The sequence below is a fragment of the Copadichromis virginalis genome, linkage group LG12 (assembly GCF_057382275.1).
Source record: "Copadichromis virginalis isolate Kocher_CV1m ecotype Utaka linkage group LG12, C_Virginalis_male_GT1.1, whole genome shotgun sequence".
Classification (NCBI taxonomy): domain Eukaryota; kingdom Metazoa; phylum Chordata; class Actinopteri; order Cichliformes; family Cichlidae; genus Copadichromis; species Copadichromis virginalis.
In genome coordinates, this window is record NC_140629.1 from 27036315 (window position 1) to 27057602 (window position 21288).

A 21288-nucleotide genomic window follows, 5' to 3' on the forward strand; every position below is an offset into this window, starting at 1 on the left:
TTTTAGTCTACTTGATAAACAGTGGTGCCCTATATATTTGTTTGCTTGGTTTACAGTCGAAATTGGGTTGTTTTGTTGTTATTGTTTGCTTCTAAGGTTATGTTGTGCTTATAATATCCTGATGATGTGTCAATAACACATTTAGTAAGCTACAAATGTGAATGAACTGTGTATTCAAACATTTTCTTTTTAGATCCCTAATATTAGTTCTTTTTATATAGACTACAACTTCCATTTTCTTAGTGGACTTCATTTATAGCCAAAATTTAGCCATTCGATGTTGCTTTTATGATATTTTGTCTTTTTCTTTGTACACAACCTTCATAATTCCTTGTTTTTCCTCCGTTTTAAATCCCCGTGACCTTCTTTCTCTTCCTGTAATATTTGTCGTGTTGCTGTTTCTCATCCCATGTTCTTTTGCCATCTCTAATCTAATGAACATCTCTTTTGTTACTTCTTGTTTTTTTTCTCTTTCTCTCTCATCTCATTACTTTGCCCTTGTTTGCCTCTCATCATGTCATCATGCAGGTTGGTGACTTTGGAGAACAGTCCAGCCATCACTCCAGAGCTGCTCAGAATTTTCCAGAACATGTCAGCTTTGCTAGGTGAGCTCACATGATGTTTCTTTGTTTGCTGGTTTGCCTGGCCTGGTTTATGACCACACACAAACTCCCCAAAATAACTTAATGGCATTTTATATGCAGATCACAGTATTGTTTAGAAAGGAAGCTGTCACAATAATATGAAGAATAATGTGACTATAATGCATTTTAGAGTGGGTTTCCTGTATAATGGTTATATTTATTTGTATATGTGTTGTTATGAAGAGAGAGACAAAAAACATTTCACTCCAGAAATGGTCATAACAGTGATGTAAAATTGCTGCACAACCCCCCCCAAAACAAGCCAGTGTTGTCAGATCAAATAGTTGAGAATCACAGAGAATGGGGAAGGTTGATGCAATCCATGACCGTGGACTTAATTTTCATAGTTTGATTACCTCAGGCTATTGTAGCTTGTAAAGATCAGAGTTGCGGCTTTGCAGTTGCCTCAAGGCATCAGAGTCACTACTCTTGGTCTGTAGGCAGCTGCGAGGGGTGGCAGACTGAATAGAACTGGCTGGATGATTTATCACGGGCCCACAGCACTGGGACACACCTCACATGTTCTACTCTGTAGTGGTGTATGTGTGTGGCCTTGCGTGCGATGAGGAATAGTATTGATTTAGTGCTTCTGCACATAACGAGTGATATGACCACTAGTGTAACTTGATTGGCTTGGTGGAGCATTTGATCACTTACAGTGTGGCTGGGGAATCATGAGACAAGAGCAAAGGACTCGGGTTGACAGTTATGGATTGATGTATTAGAGGATGAGGGAATTAGAGAGGATGAGGAAAGGGGAAAGCTTGATAAAAGTTGGCATGGAGGTGGTGAATGAAAAGGAATTATTTAAAAGTGATTGCTGGAAAATTCATAAAGAGAAAGTCACATAAAAGAAAGTTTGTGCATTGGAGGAGCGTGGACATGGATGAAAGATAAGAGACGGCCTTATCTAGTGCTGAACAGAAACAGGAAACCAAGGAGATGAAAACGGCAGGAAAAGGGATGCTTTTTTTTTTTTTTTTTTTTTCAAGGCATCACTGCTAGTTATGTTAAATTTTAGACCAATCACAGAAAATTACAGAGAGGTGGCAGGAAGGTGACAAAAACAACTACTATTGCCAAGAAACCAAAAAAGAGAAGTGAAAAAGCATACCAAATCCTAGTGATAGAAAAACTGTTTTAAATTCAGATTAAAGTTTGTGGGTGATCACAGTGAGTCCAATCATTCAGGAACATTTTCCTGAACATTTTTCAGCACAGAAGATGAACTAATAATGCAAATAGCATTTATGCACTTGTAGAAGTCTTGACTGTGTGATTGAAAGACGTCAGCCCTGATTGCTTCCACTTGATTGACGAAGATCTGTCATATAATCAGCGCGTGCTGATCAGCTGCCATATTACTGGTTTAAGTGGGCTTAATGGGTGTATCGAAGGAGGGAAGACAGACTGTAATATCGATAAGAGGGTGTCAGATTAAAGAACAGCAAAAAATTGAAGGTTTAATGGTGGGAAATGAGAGACAGATACACACGGACAGATAAGGTTGTGTAGAAATGGAGATTGACAGATGGAAGTGGAAACACAAATTCCAGGAGAAAAATTAGCTCAGTCATAAAGGTATATGAGAAAATGCTGTGATGGTTGTTAGAGAATTGTGGATGAATATGATTGTCATTGTGCAAAATTATTAGATCTTTAGCAAGATGATTAGATCTTTAGGATGAAGGCTGACTTCTGTTTCCTACACAGACACACATACACATATCACTGATCACATCACATGCTCATAGACACATCAGGTGAGGAGCTTGCAGCTCCAAGATCCTGGTCCAATCAGCTCCCCTCGCAAGTTAAAATGGATTGAGCTCTGTCTTGCTTTGTTCACGGGAATAAGTCTCTAAACCAGCGCGGCCTGCGAAGCGCAGCCCTAACAATGGTATTCCACATTAGATGAAAGGTTTACTTTCACAATTCCATTCAGCACCATTTATCTCCCTAATATGCAGTTTAACTCATAAGGGCTCAAATGTGGGCTACAGCAATTAGTTTCAAATTAGGAAATTAATAGTCTATTTAGATAACAAATTGGTTATTAAAGTGATTTTGCAAGAAGAAATGCCATATTATATCATCTGTCCATCCTCCCAGTGATCCAACAGCAGCCTCATGTGTTAAAACGCTGAAAACAAATAATAATTCTTTCTCATCAGAGGCTGCAATAGAGAAACAATCTCTCTCCCTTAAGAATAGATCTTAATAGATTAAGAATAGATCCTGCTTTGCCAACATCCATCTTGGTCAATATAATGTGACTCATTTTGTGACCCAAATATGCTTATAATTATTCCCATTTTCTGTGTTTACTTCGGAGACCTTGCTCGCCTTTCTGTCAATATTTGGTTCAGTGATGATGAGTGCCACTTTACTCTGGCCATGCCAGACACATATTAATGCAAGGAAAAGGAAAAAAAAGCTTTCACATTTCTGCAGGTACAAGGAAACTGGAGTCCATTAGTATTAAAATAAATAAATAAATGAGGGGCAAATGCATTGTGTTTTTTTGTTTTTTTTTTTTGTTTGTTTTTTTGCTTTTTAAATACAAGTCATGTTTGTATATTCATAAAAAAGATCTGGGCTAAATCTTTGGAGTTTTCTATACGTATGTCTAATATCAAAAGGTGTTGGTAAGTTTCTAATCAATCATCTTTTCATGTTAAACTGCTTCTGTATCTAAAATAGATGTAGATTAGGTATTGATTTTGCACATATTAGCTGTTTTACCGTTTTGTCATATTAGGACTGATAATTCTTAACACAAGGGCTGTTTAATAGCTCTTATTAAGCTTTCAGCCACATCTCATTGACAACTTCTTTCTTCTTGCATCTGCTATGAGATAAAGGATCCAGTTTTTAGTCTTTCAGTCATGTCATGATTAAGCAATCTGAACTTGTCTTCTCTCTGTTGCTGTCTTTAAAGTCAAGAGTGATCAGTGGGCCTCAGTTAGTCAGGCCCCTGTTATCTTAGCTGTTATCAAATTTTCAAAAACTCTTAACAAGCGCGCTGGTTTTAAGTACTTTGCCATCAGTAGATGTTTTCACTATTGTAGCATTTGTGCATGTGTGCCGCTATTTTAGGCTATGCTTGCTGCTACGTTAATGAGTCGAATAACCCAGATGATAAGACTTTAAAATTACTGCCACTTGTCAGCCCTAAGTACTTTCTCTACAGCTTGTTGCTGTCTCTGTCTTATGTTCTTGTGAAAATCAGTTTCTCCCAAGGTTATGTTTGCATGTTTAAAGCTCATTAATTGCATTCAATGTGCTTGTGAGTGCAAGTGTCAGATAGAAATTTCAAAGCTGCTATGTTCAAAGATGATAGCTCAGAGGTATGATCACAGGTTTGAACAAATCAGGAAACACTTTGAAAAGCTGTGATTTAACGCTGGGAAGAACAAGAAGTTAAATAGAGAAACATTTTTCCTTTAAAACATGCATTTATTTCCACATACCAATGACAAATCTTATACAAGAACTAAAGTTGCCTGTGTTTTGTAATCTATCTCTTTCATCAGTCTTCAGCTAGTCATCATCTTTGGCTAGTTTTCACTAGAACATCTGGTGGTTCATTTATTTTGCCCATGGAGAGCAATGGAGGGATGTGGGCCATTGAGATAGTCTGGCTCACTAGGATGTTGGAGCTTGCCAGGTATGTGGCCTGGCCTGCCTGATAAAGAGCCCTGCTCCATCATTGCTGAACTGGAGGAGAAAATTCCCTAATTAGAATGTCAAGAGCCTTGCTTTGGCTAAATTGTTAGACTAGCACTACGCTCTGTATCACTGCCACCACACTCTGAACTAGGACACGTTTCAACTGTGTGTGGTGCTCTGACTTGTGATGATGGAGCACAAGCACAGAAGTTTCTCTCTTCTCTCTTACTGGCGTTACACTGACTAATGTCAGCAAGAAATAGAGATAAGTAGCCATTTTAATGTACTTTACTTTGTCCCTTCAGTGTTGAGAAACTCAGCAGTTCAAAGTTTTGGTCGAAAGGTTCGTAGTTTTGGTCGGAAACAAACACATTAGTGTTGTATTAATTAAAAATAAAAATAAAATTAAAAATAGCCGCACAGCAAGAAGGTCCTGAGTTCAATTCCACCATCAGGCCGGGGTCTTTCTGTGTGGAGTTTGCATGTTCTCCCCGTGTTTGCGTGGGTTCCCTCCAGGTACTCCGGCTTCCTCCCACCGTCCAAAGACATGCAGCTTGTGGGGATAGGTTAATTGGAAAATCCAAATTGTCACTAGGTGTGAATGTGAGTATGAATGGTTGTCTGTCCTTGTGTGTTAGCCCTGTGACAGACTGGCGACCTGTCCAGGGTGTACCCCGCCTCTCGCCCTACGACAGCTGGGATAGGCTCCAGCGCCCCCCGCGACGCTGAAAAGGAAAAGCGGTAGCGAATGGATGGATTAAAAATAGATATAAAACAGAAAATCACAAAATGTAGAGATCTTTAAAAACCAGTGATTGCTTATTTTCTCATAACAAGAGATATATGGAAGTCATGTGTAGCTCTTGTAGCCATATATGCTAATTTTCATAATCTTTTTGTTATTTTAGCCTGTGTCTTCAAATAGCTTTATTTTGGTCCAAATGGTCATCCAAAATTGTACGATGAGGCGTTGCAGTGTTTGCTTTTTGCCATCAATCGTTCCTGTGTAGGTTGTCTCTAGGTGCTCCGATTTTATCCCACAGTCCAAAAACATGCATGTATTTAGTGATTCTAAACTGGCCGTAGGTCTTAGTGTGAGCATGAATGTTTCTGTCTCTCTGTGTTAGCCCTGTGATAGACTTGGTGTACCCTGTGTCCCTGTTTGTGACAGCCTGGATAGGCTTGCAAACCTAAATTGGATAAGCAGTAAAGAAAATAGATGGTTGCATTGAATTCTAAGATGATGAATGTACAGTTAGATCAGTGGTTCCCAAACTTTGTTTTTGCTAGGCCCCCCCTTTGTTTTACAAGAAAAATGTTCGCCCCCCCCCCCCGCGCGCGCACACACGCACAAACACATCCTCCAACCACACACACCCATATTTTGCTCCATTGCGGTTTATTTCACACCTCAAACATTTAGTAAACAATTAAGCAAATACAAGTAATCTGCAATAAATTACAGGTAGTAGGAAAATAAACTACTAATGTCTACTATTAGTCCACACCTGCACGGGTATTTTTGAAAACGCAGCTGTTTCGTCCACACGTAAACGGCATTTCGAATCACCGAAAATGGAGATTTTTGAAAACTCCTTTTTTGCGTTTACGTGTGGACGAGGAATACAGAGTTCGTCACACAACGTCAAAGGTATGTGCCTTTTTTCACGTCATGCTGTGCGCCACATTATTGTTTACATGAGATGAATTGCAGAATGGCAGATAGAGACAAAATGCTATTAATCTGACTAACTGCAGGCTTTACACGCTTGCATATAAGATAAGATAACCTTTATTAGTCCCACACGTGGGAAATTTGTTTTGTCACAGCAGGAAGTGGACAGTGCAAAAGTTATGAGGCAAAAATTAGAATACAATAAGAATAAATACAGTACACAACTGTACAGAATAGAATAAAATAAAATACTATATACAGTAGAATAAAATAAAATAAATATACAATAAGATAAAAATAGAATACAAATACTATATACAACTGAGTAAAAATACAACGATGACAGAAAGGATTATTGCACTTAGTATTATTGCATATGTATGGATGTGTGTGCTTGATCAGTTAAAGTCTTTATTATGGAGTCTGACAGCAGTGGGGAGGAAAGACCTGCGAAATCTCTCCGTCCCACACCGTGGGTGCCGCAGTCTCCCACTGAAGGAGCTGCTCAGTGCTGTCACAGTCTGCTGCATGGGGTGGGAGATGTTGTCCATCAGGGATGACAGCTTAGCCGCCGTTCTCCTGTCACTCACCACCTCCACTGGGTCCAGAGGGCATCCTAGAACAGAGCTGGCCCTTCGGATCACCCTGTTCAGTCTCTTCCTGTCCCCAGCAGAGATGCTGCCGCCCCAGCAGACCACGCCATAAAAGATAGCAGAAGCCACAACAGAGTCATAGAATTTCTTCAGGAGTGGGCCCTCCACTCCAAACGACCCGAGTCTCCGCAGCAGGTACAGCCTGCTCTGCCCTTTCCTGTAGAGGGCGTCTGAGTTATGAGTCCAGTCCAGTCTATTGTTCAGATGAACACCAAGGTACCTGTAGCTGTCCACAGCCTCAATGGCCATACCTTGGATGTTCAGTGGTTGCAGTGGAGAATGCTTGTGCCTGCGGAAGTCTACCACCAGCTCCTTGGTTTTACTGGCGTTGATATACACACACAGTCAAAGGAGCTTGCAAAGAAAAGCGTCTGGACTTCTTTAAGTTACTTGAAGACGTTTCACCTCTCATCCGAGAAGCTTCTTCAGTTCTAAGGTCAAATGGTGGAGAGTCCCAGATATAAACCTAGTGGGAGTGACTCCCCACAGAGGGACAAAAGGACCCCTGATGATCCTCTAATCGCCTGAGCCAAGGTGTGAAACTGGGTGTGGGTCCCAATCAGCCAGAGTTTCGGGTGAGTTCATTGTGAAACCTGGCCCTGCCTTATCATGGGAATTCCTGGGATCAGATGACCCAGGATGTGAGTGGGCGTTAAGGCGTCTGGGAAGGGATCTCAAAAACTGGATTATTTCCCTTTCATACTCCCGCACCAGTTGAAGGGTGTTCCTCCCAAAATTTAAGGCAATATGTCTGTGAAGGTTCTCAGTCATCCAGGTCATCGTAGTCAAAGGAGCTTGCAAAGAAAAGCGTCTGGACTTCTTTAAGTTACTTGAAGACGTTTCACCTTTCATCCGAGAAGCTTCTTCAAGTAACTTAAAGAAGTCCAGACGCTTTTCTTTGCAAGCTCCTTTGACTACGATGACCTGGATGACTGAGAACCTTCACAGACATATACAAACACAGTTACTGTCCCTCTATTTACAAAGGCAGAGGCATCACGGTGTGATTATTTTACTGTAGTTGTTTTTTTCCTGTGTAATAATATTCAACATTGCTATCAATACATTTTTCAAAAAATGCCTCTCTGTGCAAAATGGGTTTAAAAACATAAACAACTGTGGGATACTGTTTGTCTGTGGTTTGAACCGGGGGAACAAATTGTGGCAGCATCAGCCTGATATTATTTGTATCCCACTGTAACTTTACTGTATAAAGAGCTAACATCTCCAAAATGTCACCAGTAGTTAGTCATCACAAGTGTTTGTGAACTAAAAATCAAGAATGTGGGATACTGTTTGTCCGTGATTTGAAGAGCCCAGTGCGTGCTCCCAACGAAGGGAAAACCAATTCTGCAGGGGAGCCCAAAGGGCAGATATGCTTCACCATATTTTCTAGTCTTTGGCTTAGAATGAAGTTGGTTTGGAAACATATTCAGCGATGCTTCATGTCTTGCCTTGTGTTTTTGTGGGCGCCCTGTGCTAGCAGTGTCCAAGCGTTTTGTCCCCCCCCACCCCCACCCCCCCACACACACACATTTTGGGAAGGTCTGAGTTATATAAAGCAAAAAATCTGCAAATACTCAGCTTTAGGATACTACTACCAGCATATATTTAAAACATTGCCAGATGAGTGACTGGTAATCAAACTAGTAGTGTCAGTATAATATTAGCCTGCCTCCTGGTTGATAAATTGAAACAGAACTGCTTCATGACCTTGCTGAAGTAATAACATACTGCTGCACACAGTCAAGTCAGAGACGCTGACAGATGAAAGATCTGTTTGCACTTGATAAGTGTTAGCTCACCGTTGTGGGCATTTTGTGTTTGTACAAGGTGATGGCCAGCAGTAAGCATAAAAAGGGGTAATGGCACCAACCAGTTCCCCACATTTGCCTTCTATCATTCTGAAAATTGTGATGAAAAAAAGTTAATTTGGCCTTAAAATGAAAAAGACATGTTATATTAAAGACCCAGCTAGGTCTCTGTTAAAACCTAGCTGGTAATGGCTTAAAAGTTCCTTTCTTGGCTGTTAGGCACTAAGTATTAGTGTAGTTATTCTGTTTGGATACCAATATACAGTTATTGTTATCGACTACACTCATATTTTGATTATATTAATATGGTAATTAATTTTTCTCAAGTATGTTGGTTTGCACTGTTGTCCACAGCAAGGTCCTGGGTTTGAATCCACCATCTGGCTGGGGCCTTTATTTGTGGAGTTTCATTATCTCCATGTCTGCGTGGGTTCTCTCTGTGTACCCCCACTTCATTCCACAGTCCAAAGATGTGCACTAAGTGGTGTTAGGTTAATTATTGGTTCTAAATTACGTATGAATGTGGCACGATCCGATATCCTCGTGTCGGTGTTGTTCCCACATCATCATAATACATTTTGTTCCAGGTTCAACATTGCAAGTGACCAATCACATTGTTGTGACATCATACTTTTGCGACTTTGGAAAAAAACACCTTAAAAAAAGAATCTAATTAACGTGCAAGAAACCGCCTCTGTCCGCCGATCCAGCAATTTGAATTCTTTTCATTTCAGGATACTATTCTTTAATAAACGGTAAGCATTATACATATTGTCCTTGCAACACTGGAATGTCATAAATGAATGAATGGCTTGGCTTGCAAAAGTATGATGTCACAACAATGTGATTGGTCACTTGCAATGTTGAACCTGGAACAACATTTATTATGATGTGGGAACAACACCGACACGAGGATATCAGATCATCCATGAATGTGAGTGTGAACTGTTGTCTGTTTCTCTGTGTTAGCCTTGTGACTGTCGGGCAGCATATCCATGGTGAACCCTACCCCTCTCTGTACAGTAGCTCGAGTAGTTTCCAACCCCGCCCCCCAACCAGCCTGAATCGGATAAGCGGAAAAGAACAGATGGACACAGTAAACAAAGATGAAAGTGAATTTCACTGGTATCATTTTTTTTTCAACATATTCTATAGATATATCATTGTCTGTGGGTTTTGTTTGTTTGTTTTTGTTTTTTGTTGGGGTTTTTTTTGGGGGGGGGGCACAATTATCCAGTGTCATCATAGCTGTTGTGCAAAAATATTGGCCAGGCACAGCCACAGACGAATAAAGCAATCCTGCTAAGGGCTTATGAAAGTACTCTGAGGGAATTGCTAACATTTCTCATAATGTAGACTCACAGTTAGCTGCCCTGTTAATGTTTCCTGGATCAATCTGAACAACCCCATTAGACGACAAGCTCTTTATTACAGGTTTCCTAACTGTAAGTAATGGCTTTGATTATAGCTATCACATACGTTGGAAATATTTCGCCTTATTTGATGCATTAATAGAGGAAACGGTAACATCTTATCATCTTTTCTTCCATTTTGATGTCATACTCCACAAGGGCTCTTCTTACAGTCTAATAACTTCAGATATACTATCCATGTTTAACCTGGAGTTCCTCATGCATTAACCAGTGTGAGATGTTTGAGACTTTTTTTTTTGCTGGCTATAGAGCTTGGAGAGCGCTTCTCATACATTCACCTTGGAATATTTCGGAGCATTAACAAGGTCTAGTATTTATTAACACATTGAAATAACAGACATATCATGACTTGTCACTTTTCTGTGAAGTTTTATGCATTTGAAGGCTGTTAAACCCCCCGAGCCTAGGGCTTTACTGATCTCCAACTTTTTGTAGCTGGCTGACTAGAATAAGCCCAACAAACATTATCTGTTCTTGTTGTGCTTCATTGCAGATTTTGGCACAGCTTTTTTGCTATCTGTTCACTTTCCTTACTTTGCAAACATTTTCACCCTAATCACAGATTATAAACTGAAAATTGTGGAATAGTGGAATTGTGGAATATGACCACGTTTTAGAAGTACCCAGGAACCATTAGTGGTACTTCAGGGACTGTTATCGCAGTCAGATGTGAGTCTCATTTCCCAGCTAATGTTGATAACTGAAGCGGATTTTGCAGCATATGCCCAGGGCTATGAAGGATGTACTCACTAAAGCTTAATCAGTGCTTTAGCATCTGTTTTTGTGACTATTTGATTATGACGGTGTGTGCGTGGAGGGGGTGATTGTGTCCTCCCTTCCCACATCTTTGTTAAAATTTAATTGCTTTTATAGTGTTTGGCAAAACAGCCTATTCTGATTTAGACTAATTTGTATTCCTTAGGCTTTTCTAATATTTTGTCCATGGGCATTTCTATGCATGGAAGGAGAAAATATTAAAATAATTTCTCTATAATTCAATTGCATCCAAATCTTACTAATTAATAAAAAAAGTTTCCTTGTGCCCAGCTGTGTGTTCTGCACTTTTGGTGAGCGCTTTGCTGGAAACCTGAGGAAGTGCATTGTCCTCTTCAAAAACATTTGAAAGAGTATTTTTTACCCCTTAGCTGTAAAAGGCTGATGGGATAGTGGCGTCATCGTATCGAACAGGCGGCCTTCATCATGGACACCTAAGTTTGTGAATGTGATAACTCGAGAACGAAGTAACGTAGGAGTTTGAAACTAATAGTATAGGTGTATCTCCTATGTCCCAGACTAGTTCTGATCTCACTGACCTTGACCATGGCTCAGAGGTAGGGATGGGTATGTTTCAATTCCTTGGAATTGTTTGCCATTTTTGCAAACGATTCCCTTATCGATTCCAGTCGCCCCGAATGACGTCACCACTTTGCGGAGCGTCATTTACCTGGCAGGAAACACAGCGCCTTAGCGGCTCAAACGCTCAAAAGTTTGATTATATTTTACGAGAACGGATGACAACAGGGCAACTTGCAATACTTGAAAAGTAGATATTTCATTTAAGGGAGGAAACACTACGAATACGCAAAAGCATTTGCTCACAAAACACACGATGACCTTAAATGAATGTCGTGTTTTTAATTCCGCTCCGGACTCGTGAATCTCAGCAGCGGCGGTAACGTTTGCACGTCTTCTCCCGTTAATGCGGCAGGTAAATAATCAACTAACAGTGCATATTATGTTAGCACGATCTGCCTTATTACAAAACCTGCCATTACTGTGCGCTGCATTTAGGTGACCATGATGAGAGAGACAAACAGAGTCTGGCTGGCTCAGATGCTGGCAGTTCTTGCTGCAGTCTACCGTTAGTGTCTCCTTTCAGGTCAGGATAGACGAATGTCACCCAGCAGTGACTAAGTTTGTGGTAAAGGCTTGCACCCATTTGCCACAGCAGATGCCCCCGATTATCGGTAACTGAATGTGTTTAATTGTAGGCAGGGACTGGATATTCTTGTGTAATTGCTACTGAATAATTTATGTTATACTTTGTTATTGCTACAGAAGAATATTTATTTTATTATTTTACATTTACATTTTTTTTTTTCCTGGGGACCCTGTGACACCCCATTGAAGAGCCGTAGGCTGTGGATCTCTTAAGATCTCACTGTTGGGTTTGTAAGGCCATGTTACTCCTAAATTTCTCTTCTTCAAAGAGAAGATATAAAACAAAGTTCTAAGCTAATTGAACTTAGTGTTCTCCTTTTTAAAAAAAAATCGATAAGAGAGTCGATAAAGAATCGAATCGTTAAACAGAATCGAAAATAGAATCTGAATCGTGAAAATCTTATCAATACCCATCCCTACTCAGAGGTCAACTTTTCTGAAAATCTTTGGAACAGGATAAGTCCAGAAGGAAATCACCTAGGATTTTCAAATTCATACCATAGGTCTACCTGCTAGAAGGCTGAGGGTTACCACTGGTTACTATCAACTGCAGACATTTTTTTGTTGTTCATTTGGAACCTGAGTGTTTATTTCCAGACCATCATAATTGTGCTTTCAGGATTGCACTTTTCATATCTCACTGTAGGACCAGTCACAACATAGAACCCAGGAGAGAACAACAAAGGTAGAGAATAGCATTTATCGGGCTGTTGTGTTGATGTAAAAAGAAGCCGATATGTTGAAGCTGACACACTAAATCCTCCATCCTTTTGTTCCTGCCGTATTTGTGTCACACCGAAATTGTCTGGGGATGCTGTGTGGAGATGGAAGTGAATTTACTTCCAATAACCAGAAAGATGCAGTGTTATTTTTGTCAGGCTGTTTGTATTCATACATGGGCACTGGGGGTGGCCTGAGTTCATTTGCAATCGTGAGGGATGTGAATGATGAAAGTCTTATCAAGTCCAGGCCTTGGTACTCTGGGCTGCCCAGAATAAGAATGACATTCTTTGTTTATTTTTTCTTTTAATATTAATTTGTGTGTTTTCCTCTTATGTTGATAGCTACACAAAACTCTTCTTCAAAGGGTATTACCAGAATATGTACACATCTTATCAGCTTGACATGGCAGGAGTGCTTGTGGTGGTTTCATTATGGAGGGACAGGGACTGGAGAGATGTCACAAGCATTTATCTACCTCTTATTTTGCCTTTGGCATTAAAGACAATGCAGCATGTGTAACTGTGCTTGCAGGTAAGATTAAGTATTTTTGAGTGTACTCATATGGTGTCACTGAAGTTTGATAATGGGGGTGACAGTATTTTCACAGGCATAGAAAAAAGAACAGTCTACTCTTTGTTTATATTAGAACTAGACTGTTTAGAAGAAATAGTTTTTCATCAATTGATTTTATTTTCCCTGGACTGCCTCAAAGACATTCTGGCAAACCATCAGGCGACTCAGGAGAGGAAAGCATTGCTCTACCTGCACTGTGTATAGTGCAGATGGAGCGCTGCTGACTTCAACTGAGGACATTGTCAGGTGGTGAAAAGAGTACTTCGAGGATCTCCTTAATCCTACTGACATGTCTTCCGTAGAAGAGTCTGGGGTAGAGGGGGGTGACTTGTCTATCTCCGGGAGTGAGGTCACTGAAGCAGTTTAACAGCTCCTTAGTGGCAGATCTCCTGGGTTGGATGAGGTTCGTGCCTGTACAATGTTGTGTGAAGATCAGGGCCGGTACCTCTAGATTGACAGACCGAGATGGTGGGTCCCATCTTCAAGAAAAGGTTCGGAGGGTGTGCTTCAAGTATAGGGGGATCACACTCCTCCGCCCCCCTGGGAAAGTCTATGCCAGGGTGGTGGAAAGGAGTCCATCCGTCAGTAGTACCTCTGATACAGGAGGAACAATGTGGTTTTCGTCCTGGTCGTGGAACACTGGACCATCTTTACCCACTCGAGGATCCTCGAGGGAGCAAGGGAATTTGCCCAACCAGTCTACATGTCTTTTGTGGACTTGGTGAAGGGATTCGTTGCATCCGTTGCTATAGGCCATTCAGTCCTTATAAAGCCTTTGCAAGAGCTTGGTCCCTATAGCCAGCAATAAAGCGGACTAGTTTTTGGTGGGTGTTGGACTCTGCCAGGGCTGCCCTTTGTCGCCGATTCTGTCCATAATTTTGATGGACAGAATTTCTAGGTGTAGCCAAGTGGCAGAAGGCTTCCATTTGGGTGGTCTCAGAATTTTATCTCTGCTTTTTGCAGATGATGTGCTTCTGTTAGCTTCATCAGGTGACTGCCTCCAGCTCCCAATGGAGTGTTTCGCAGCTGAGTGTGAATGACAATCAGCACCTCCAAATCAGAGGCCATGGTCCTCAGCTGGAAAAGGGTGGAGTCCTGACTCTGGGTCAGGGACGAGTTCCTGCCCCAAGTGAAGGAGTTTAAGTATCTTGGGGTCTTGTTTACGAGTGAGGGGAGAAGGGAACGTAGATAGGCAGATGGATTGGTGCTGCGGCTGCAGTGATGCAGACGCTGTTATGATTGTTATGTTTGATTGCCTGCTAGGTGGCGCCTCCACGGCATAGTGAGATAATTACACCTCTGGACTGACTAATATAGGTTTGCTTGTTGGCACACACCTCCCAAGAAGTTTGTACTTTTTGATGTCTGAAATGAGTCTGTTACTAATTAGCATTGATTAGCAAATATCTGTATATCTGCATTTCACTTGTACAGTTTGGTTGTTGAGCTTTATCAACCATCTAGTTAGGGTAGAATACTCAGTCATCTTCATCACTTCTGGTTCCAAAAAAATAAATTTAAAAAATGGCAGCAACAAAATTTGGAGCACAAAATGAATAAGCGATGTCATGGTGTCTGTGTCCTTCTTTCATATTGTAAACGTTCTGATGACAGACCCATGCATATGTTTATTTAAATGATAATGATTTCTTTTTGGCAACTAAAATATGCGTGCTGCTGATCACGGCTTGGTGATCCTGTCTGCTTGGAGGTCATATCTACTGGTAGAACCTTGTACAGTCCCACTTCAAAGACAGTTTAGTAAAACAGTTAATATTAAAAAAAAAACTGTTAAGAAATTGTTGGGGGAAAAGACCCAGGAGAAATAAAGACACAATGAGACAAAGTTACTTTCTTTATCAAACGTGTACACGGGTGAGCTGCTAAGAACAACTCACACCATGCACAGTGGCTTGGTAATTTTTATAGGAAAGACAGTGAGAACAGGATAAGAAAATACAAAACAAATAAAATAAACAACTCCATATGTGGCGCTAGTCTCGTCAGCAGAGAGCTGGGAGAAGGCTGTGAGAGATAAAACAATCTAAAACAATATGTCCCAAAACAGTATGTCTTTGCTGAGAAAGTCTAAAAAGATAATTCTAAACTGATCTAACCATAGGCAAAGGGCAGACAAAAGGCATCTTTGTACATTTAAAAGAAGGTAAAGAAACATAGAATCATTTTTTCCTGTAACATTCCCTCCTGTTTAACTTATTTTAAATGTATACAACAATTGTCTATGAAGGTTATTTATTAAGTATCTTAGGCAATTTTTTAATTTCCAAAATCTTCAAAATGTCAGCATAGCAGAAATGGCAGTCATTTGGTCTAAAGAATAAAACAAAAGAAAATAATAAAAAGAAAAACATAGTAAATGAAAATCATAGTAAATGAAATAACAAGTGGAATAAACAAGAAAAAATAATAAAACTAAAACTACAAAAAATAAAAGGATGAAAACTAAAATGAAAACTTTGTATTTAAAAAAATGATGAAAACCTAATATGTAAAATGAAAACTTCAAAAAATACAAGGATGAAAACCTTATATTTTAAAATGATGCAAACCTTAAATTGAAAACTTTATATGTAAATTAATGAAAACTTCATATTTAAAATGAAAACTTTATGTTTAAAACTGAAGACTTCAAAAAAAAATAAGAGTATGAAAACGTTATAAAAATGAAAAACTTTATGTTATTAAAATATTTTCGTGTGAATTATTTGCTTTATATTCATTTTATATATGCTGGGCATGGTCATCATGCCAACTGTGTTTCATTGTTAATATCACTTTACAGGTTGTTATCCTTGCTATTATTAATTTCAAATACTCTAAAGATCATTTCTACTGTAATTTTCCCTTTGTTCATCTTTATTTCGTACTTTTTATATTTATATCTACTCAGTGCGGTCTGTTTTCAACCCTTTTAAACTACTTCAAACTACTGTGATCTCTAGTTTTCACTTAATAAGGGATTATTAAGTTCTTCCTGATATGGGTGGTGCTGCAGATGCGGCTGCAGGAGTGAGTGATGGTTTACTAAAAGGATTGTGGACACTGCACAGTGTCTCGTCTTCTGGTTTTACTAAACTGGCAGTTGAGTTCTGTTCTTCTGACTGTTTATATTTTGTTTTCTGAAATCTCTCAGTTTACAGACACTGTTTTTGTCCGGCGTCTGGACTTTTCTTTTCTCACCACTGCTCGTCAGCAGGAGTGAGTTTTAATTTCACTTGCGTGATTACCCATCTTATTTATGTATTTACTTATTTTTGTTTAAGTAATATATACACAATACAGCTGCTATCACCTTCGCTGGTATTAGAGACGAGAGTGGTTGCTCACACGCCCTTCTACTTTCGGACTATTTCCAAAAGCGGTGTGAACTTTACGAGACGGAACTCGACCGTTCTCTCAACTCACCAGCACGTCAGTGAATAGCAGTAAAAGAAAAACACAGTAGGAGCAGCTCAGTCTCTTATTGGACCGTGAAAATTCAGCTTGCTCCATTAATTAAAACGATACACACACACACATTCACATTCACAGCTTCGACGCGCGCGACCGGAACCCTTATAATAAGGGGAGCTCCCAGAGCTACTTACTCCCTAGACCCAGTCTAGACCCAGCTGGGGGAGCTACCCAGAGCTCCAAAGCTACCAGTCGACGAGCTCCCAGAGCTACCAGTCGACGAGCTACGCTACCAGTCGACGAGCTTCCAAAGCTACCAGTCGACGAGCTACTTCCGCTATTTTAAATTCCCTGAATTCAAAATGCGCTTTTACGCAAGATTGTGTCAGTGTGTCTGTATCTACCTGGTCAGTGTCGCCGGGTCTGGTCCACCTCGATCGGGCCCCACCACCGTGGGTCGCTTTCTAAGACGTTGGCCAAGACCCGAATTTAACGCTCTTGGTCTTTTTCCACACACCTGGTGTGTGGGCTGTCGACAGGCGAACAACGTGGACTGGTCACGGAGATGGGACACGATGGAGGTGATCCGGTTGTCGAAGGACCAAGAAATGTTGGGGGAAAACTCTGTAAAAGACCCAGGAGAAATAAAGACACAATGAGACAAAGTTACTTTCTTTATCAAACGTGTACACGGGTGAGCTGCTAAGAACAACTCACACCATGCACAGTGGCTTGGTAATTTTTATAGGAAAGACAGTGAGAACAGGATAAGAAAATACAAAACAAATAAAATAAACAACTCCATATGTGGCGCTAGTCTCGTCAGCAGAGAGCTGGGAGAAGGCTGTGAGAGATAAAACAATCTAAAACAATATGTCCCAAAACAGTATGTCTTTGCTGAGAAAGTCTAAAAAGATAATTCTAAACTGATCTAACCATAGGCAAAGGGCAGACAAAAGGCATCTTTGTACATTTAAAAGAAGGTAAAGAAACATAGAATCATTTTTTCCTGTAACAGAAATATATGAAATAATTTTTCTAAGTTTCCTGAAAAATTTCCTGCCCTGTGTTGTGTGCATTTCAAATTTGTCTGTGTGGGTATTTTGGTCCTTCCAGTATCATGTAGCTCACTCAATTAAGATTTTAGGTAAGCATAACTGATCTATTGTATACACTTGAGGTACTATCTTATCAGAAAGTACACATTTAAGAAGAGGAATGAAATGCTAGTAATAACCAGCTAAAGTAATATAAAAAGCCCCGACTCTGATCAAACAGAATGCCAAATAATAGTCATTTCTTGTCAATCAATGCCTACAATGCACAACTCTGTTTTTTACCCTCTTGGGGAAGATTTGTGGTGAAACAACCTGGTTTTCCCCTCAAAGTTACTCTGTTTGGTGGATTGTAAAATAACAGACAAATGCTTAATGTAACATTCACGTCTCTTCTGAAAACTTGTTTTTCCTCTCAGAGCCCTTCATTTCAAGGTTACATATCAAACCAGATTAACCTTGTTGCCACATTTTTAGTACACCCCACTAGTTTCCCTGTCATATGAACTGAAATAGCTTTTAAACTGCGCCTGGGGTATTCACGCTAAGCTCACTCCACACTGTATATAAATGCCACTTGTTTTGCACATATTCAACTCTGTATATTTTATATATTTTATTATTATTATTATTATTATTTTTTTTTTTTTACTATTTAATTTGTAAAAATGTGTATACACACACACACACACACACACACACGTAGGAAAATATTTAGTATACACATCCAGAAATGCATACACTATTATATATTGTACATATATTTATTAGTTTCAGGTTGGCCATTCTTGTATTTTGCTCGTTTGTGTTGTTGTGTTTGCACATCTCTGTTGCTTGTGGGGCTCGCACACAAGAATTTCACTCGCATGTGCTGTGCCAGTGTGCCTGCACATGTGATGTGACAATAAAAGTGATTTTGATTTGATTTAAAAGCCCCTTTCCATGTTTGTTCCAGTCTTGGCCTTTAGAGACCTGCTGGTAGAATCTCAGCTCAAAGCAGTTATATTAGATGCTGATTGGTTCTCACTGGAGGTTTGCTGTGAGAGCTCTGCCACCAGCCAGAGCCCACCAGTAGTTTAAATCAACCTATTTTTGGCAACTTGTAACTGTTTTCAGTTACGCAGTGTGAGTTGAGGCATATTTTGGAGAAACATGTATGAGATATTTAAGTACATACTATAGCCAACCTTAATTTTGTGTCTTGTTTCATGTATTGCATCAATTGTTTGAACATAGTTGCTTACTTAGTAGTTTTATTTTTGCAGTCACAACAAAATAAACTTGCTAAAGAGTTATGTTTAGTTTGGCATGTGCTCAGGCTATTCTATTTACCCTATATTTGTTTGTGTACAGAAACGTCTATGCAGTAATTGTCTTGTTGGCACAAATTATAATTTGCAGCTGGAGCAGGTATTGTGAAAGCGGAGGTATTGCTTTCTTTTGAATTTGATTCAGTAATGTTTAATAAAATCATTGGTGTCACTGACAGCACAGAGATGGATTAGCCACCCACATGTTTTCCTTTCCTTTCAGGTTACCTTGATGGGAATAAAATGATTTAGACACAACAAAAGAATTTCTGTCCAAGTTAAATCTATTTGAATACATTTATTTTTGAAATATTGATTTTGCTCGCTTTTAGGCTATGAAAATAATGGCTTCCATCAAATGAACTCTTTTGTGTCCTTTACTAAATAACTGCATAATGGAATTTGAAGGAGAGGAAAAGTTCCAGCATTTTCGGTCATTTGGTGAAGTATCTGGGAAACCAGCAACACAATATCTGTTTTTTACTGGGTTAGAGGTAACTATAGAGTTACTGCACATTTACTAAAATATATATTTTTAACTTAAAAAAGAATATGCATAAAAACTGTCACATGTCAAAATATGTAAATCCAGTCTCTAAGTAAGCTTGGACATTCACACCCATTTATCCATTCTCTGCGGACCTGCCATGCTCGCAATGTTCAATGAACTGACGTCTCCTTGCTCATTCACTATTAAGAAATCTGTTGCCTTGACTTTTCTTTTCTTTTTTTTATGACTTGGGCTGACCAAACGAATGCATTTCTTTCCTCTTAATGCTCTCCTCCAGTACCAATTCTACACAGAATGACATATTAAAATAGTTATTTTGACTATTTAGACATTCCTCTGTTTGCTCCTTCCTTATAATTTGCACTAACCTGTGTCTCCTTTGTGTTATATTCAATAATTGTCTACTCATTATCAATTCTCATTACATGTGTTTGGCATAGTATAGCCTTATACTGTGTTTGGCTGATGCAGTGACTAAATTGCTCCTGGAATACATAATGTACCTGAGAAGATAACAGATGGCAGAATATATTATCGTCATTACTTTATTATGTCTGACAGTTGGCTGGAGAAAACATGTTGCATGCATTAGCATAAATATCATCTTTACAAACAGGCACGCTCATAGTGGGCCCGCTATCATTGTTTATCACAGATTCTACTATAATCTTCTTGCAGACAAACTTTGACAAGTAAACACATCAGGTTTAGGTGTTTTGATGTAGTCAAAAGAAAGGTAGGATTTTGTTTAAAAGGACAAGGAATCACAGCCTCCTAAGCAACGCTATATTTAAGTATGTGTACTAGGAAATACTGCACAGGAAAACTGTAACAATACTGTGTTACAGTTTATAACCGTAAAAGGCTGATGGGGTATTGTCGTCAATTGCCGGGCGAGCAGCATGGAAACCAAAATTTGTGAATGCGAGAACTTGAAAACAAGGCGACGTAGGATTTTGAAATTGATACATCGGAGTGAGTACTAGGAGGCAGAGGGGATAGCACTGGTGGTTTATTATTTTGATTTGAAGTTGCTAGTATAAATTAATTGTCTTTATTTTTGTACAAGACTTCTGTTTGAACAGTTTGTCTTTACCTTATATAACTTGATATCCTTGAAATTGTTTTCATCAGTCTTAAATTAAACTAAATGCACTTAATTTAACAGAAAAGAAAAGCTATTGATAACTAAGGAGTTTATTGTCTCATCTTGTAAACTACGCCTTAGACGATTCATCAAGTAACTCAAATAACTTTATCGCAAAGAAGCAGATTTTTTTGCTTCAACCCTTCATTTACTGTAAGGGTTTGCGACTAAAACAGACCCGTAAGAGAAATTTAATGAGGGGATGTGTGTGAGTGATATGGAACCAGTGTCTGTCTAAAAAGAGGGTGAACAGCAAAGATGCAGAGCCATTTCCAAACTGGTTAGCTCAGGTGTAGTGAAACAAAGTGTGTTTGTAGTATTTAAAACAGCAGTGCCTGCTACTGTAACCATCATTACAAACTTTACTGGGAAAAAGCTAGCGGGAGTCCTTACTCAAACCACCTATTCAGCAAGCTTCAACATTAAGAAAAGCGAACTTAATGTTGAATGGAAGCAGCTACATTTTGTTTTAATCAGCAAAAATCTACAATAAAGCTACAGAAGTCAAAATAAAATGAACTGTTAATACACTGCTTGAATTGGGTAGCTCGCTGAAAGCTGACTGCAGCAATCCCACTTGTTGTTCCAGTGATACTTGCAGCAAGCAGATTTGAGTCTAAAGTGGGGGCATGGGCTACAGCACATTTATTTATAGAAATTTAAATTATTCTAAAATAATAAATTAGATTAATTGTATTATTATAAAGTTGTTTTTTTAATTTA

The 21288-nt window shown here is 39.3% G+C and overlaps 1 protein-coding gene across 1 annotated transcript in view; it reads left to right on the plus strand.

Annotated features, from left to right (window-relative positions):
- The window catches only part of ipo11 (importin 11), a 132051-nt gene that overhangs the window by 74020 nt on the left and 36743 nt on the right, over nt 1-21288 (plus strand). Inside the window, exon 22 of the mRNA XM_085475716.1 lies at nt 529-605. Coding sequence (XP_085331842.1) covers nt 529-605 — 77 coding nt within the window. The remainder of the gene's footprint in view (nt 1-528; nt 606-21288) is intronic.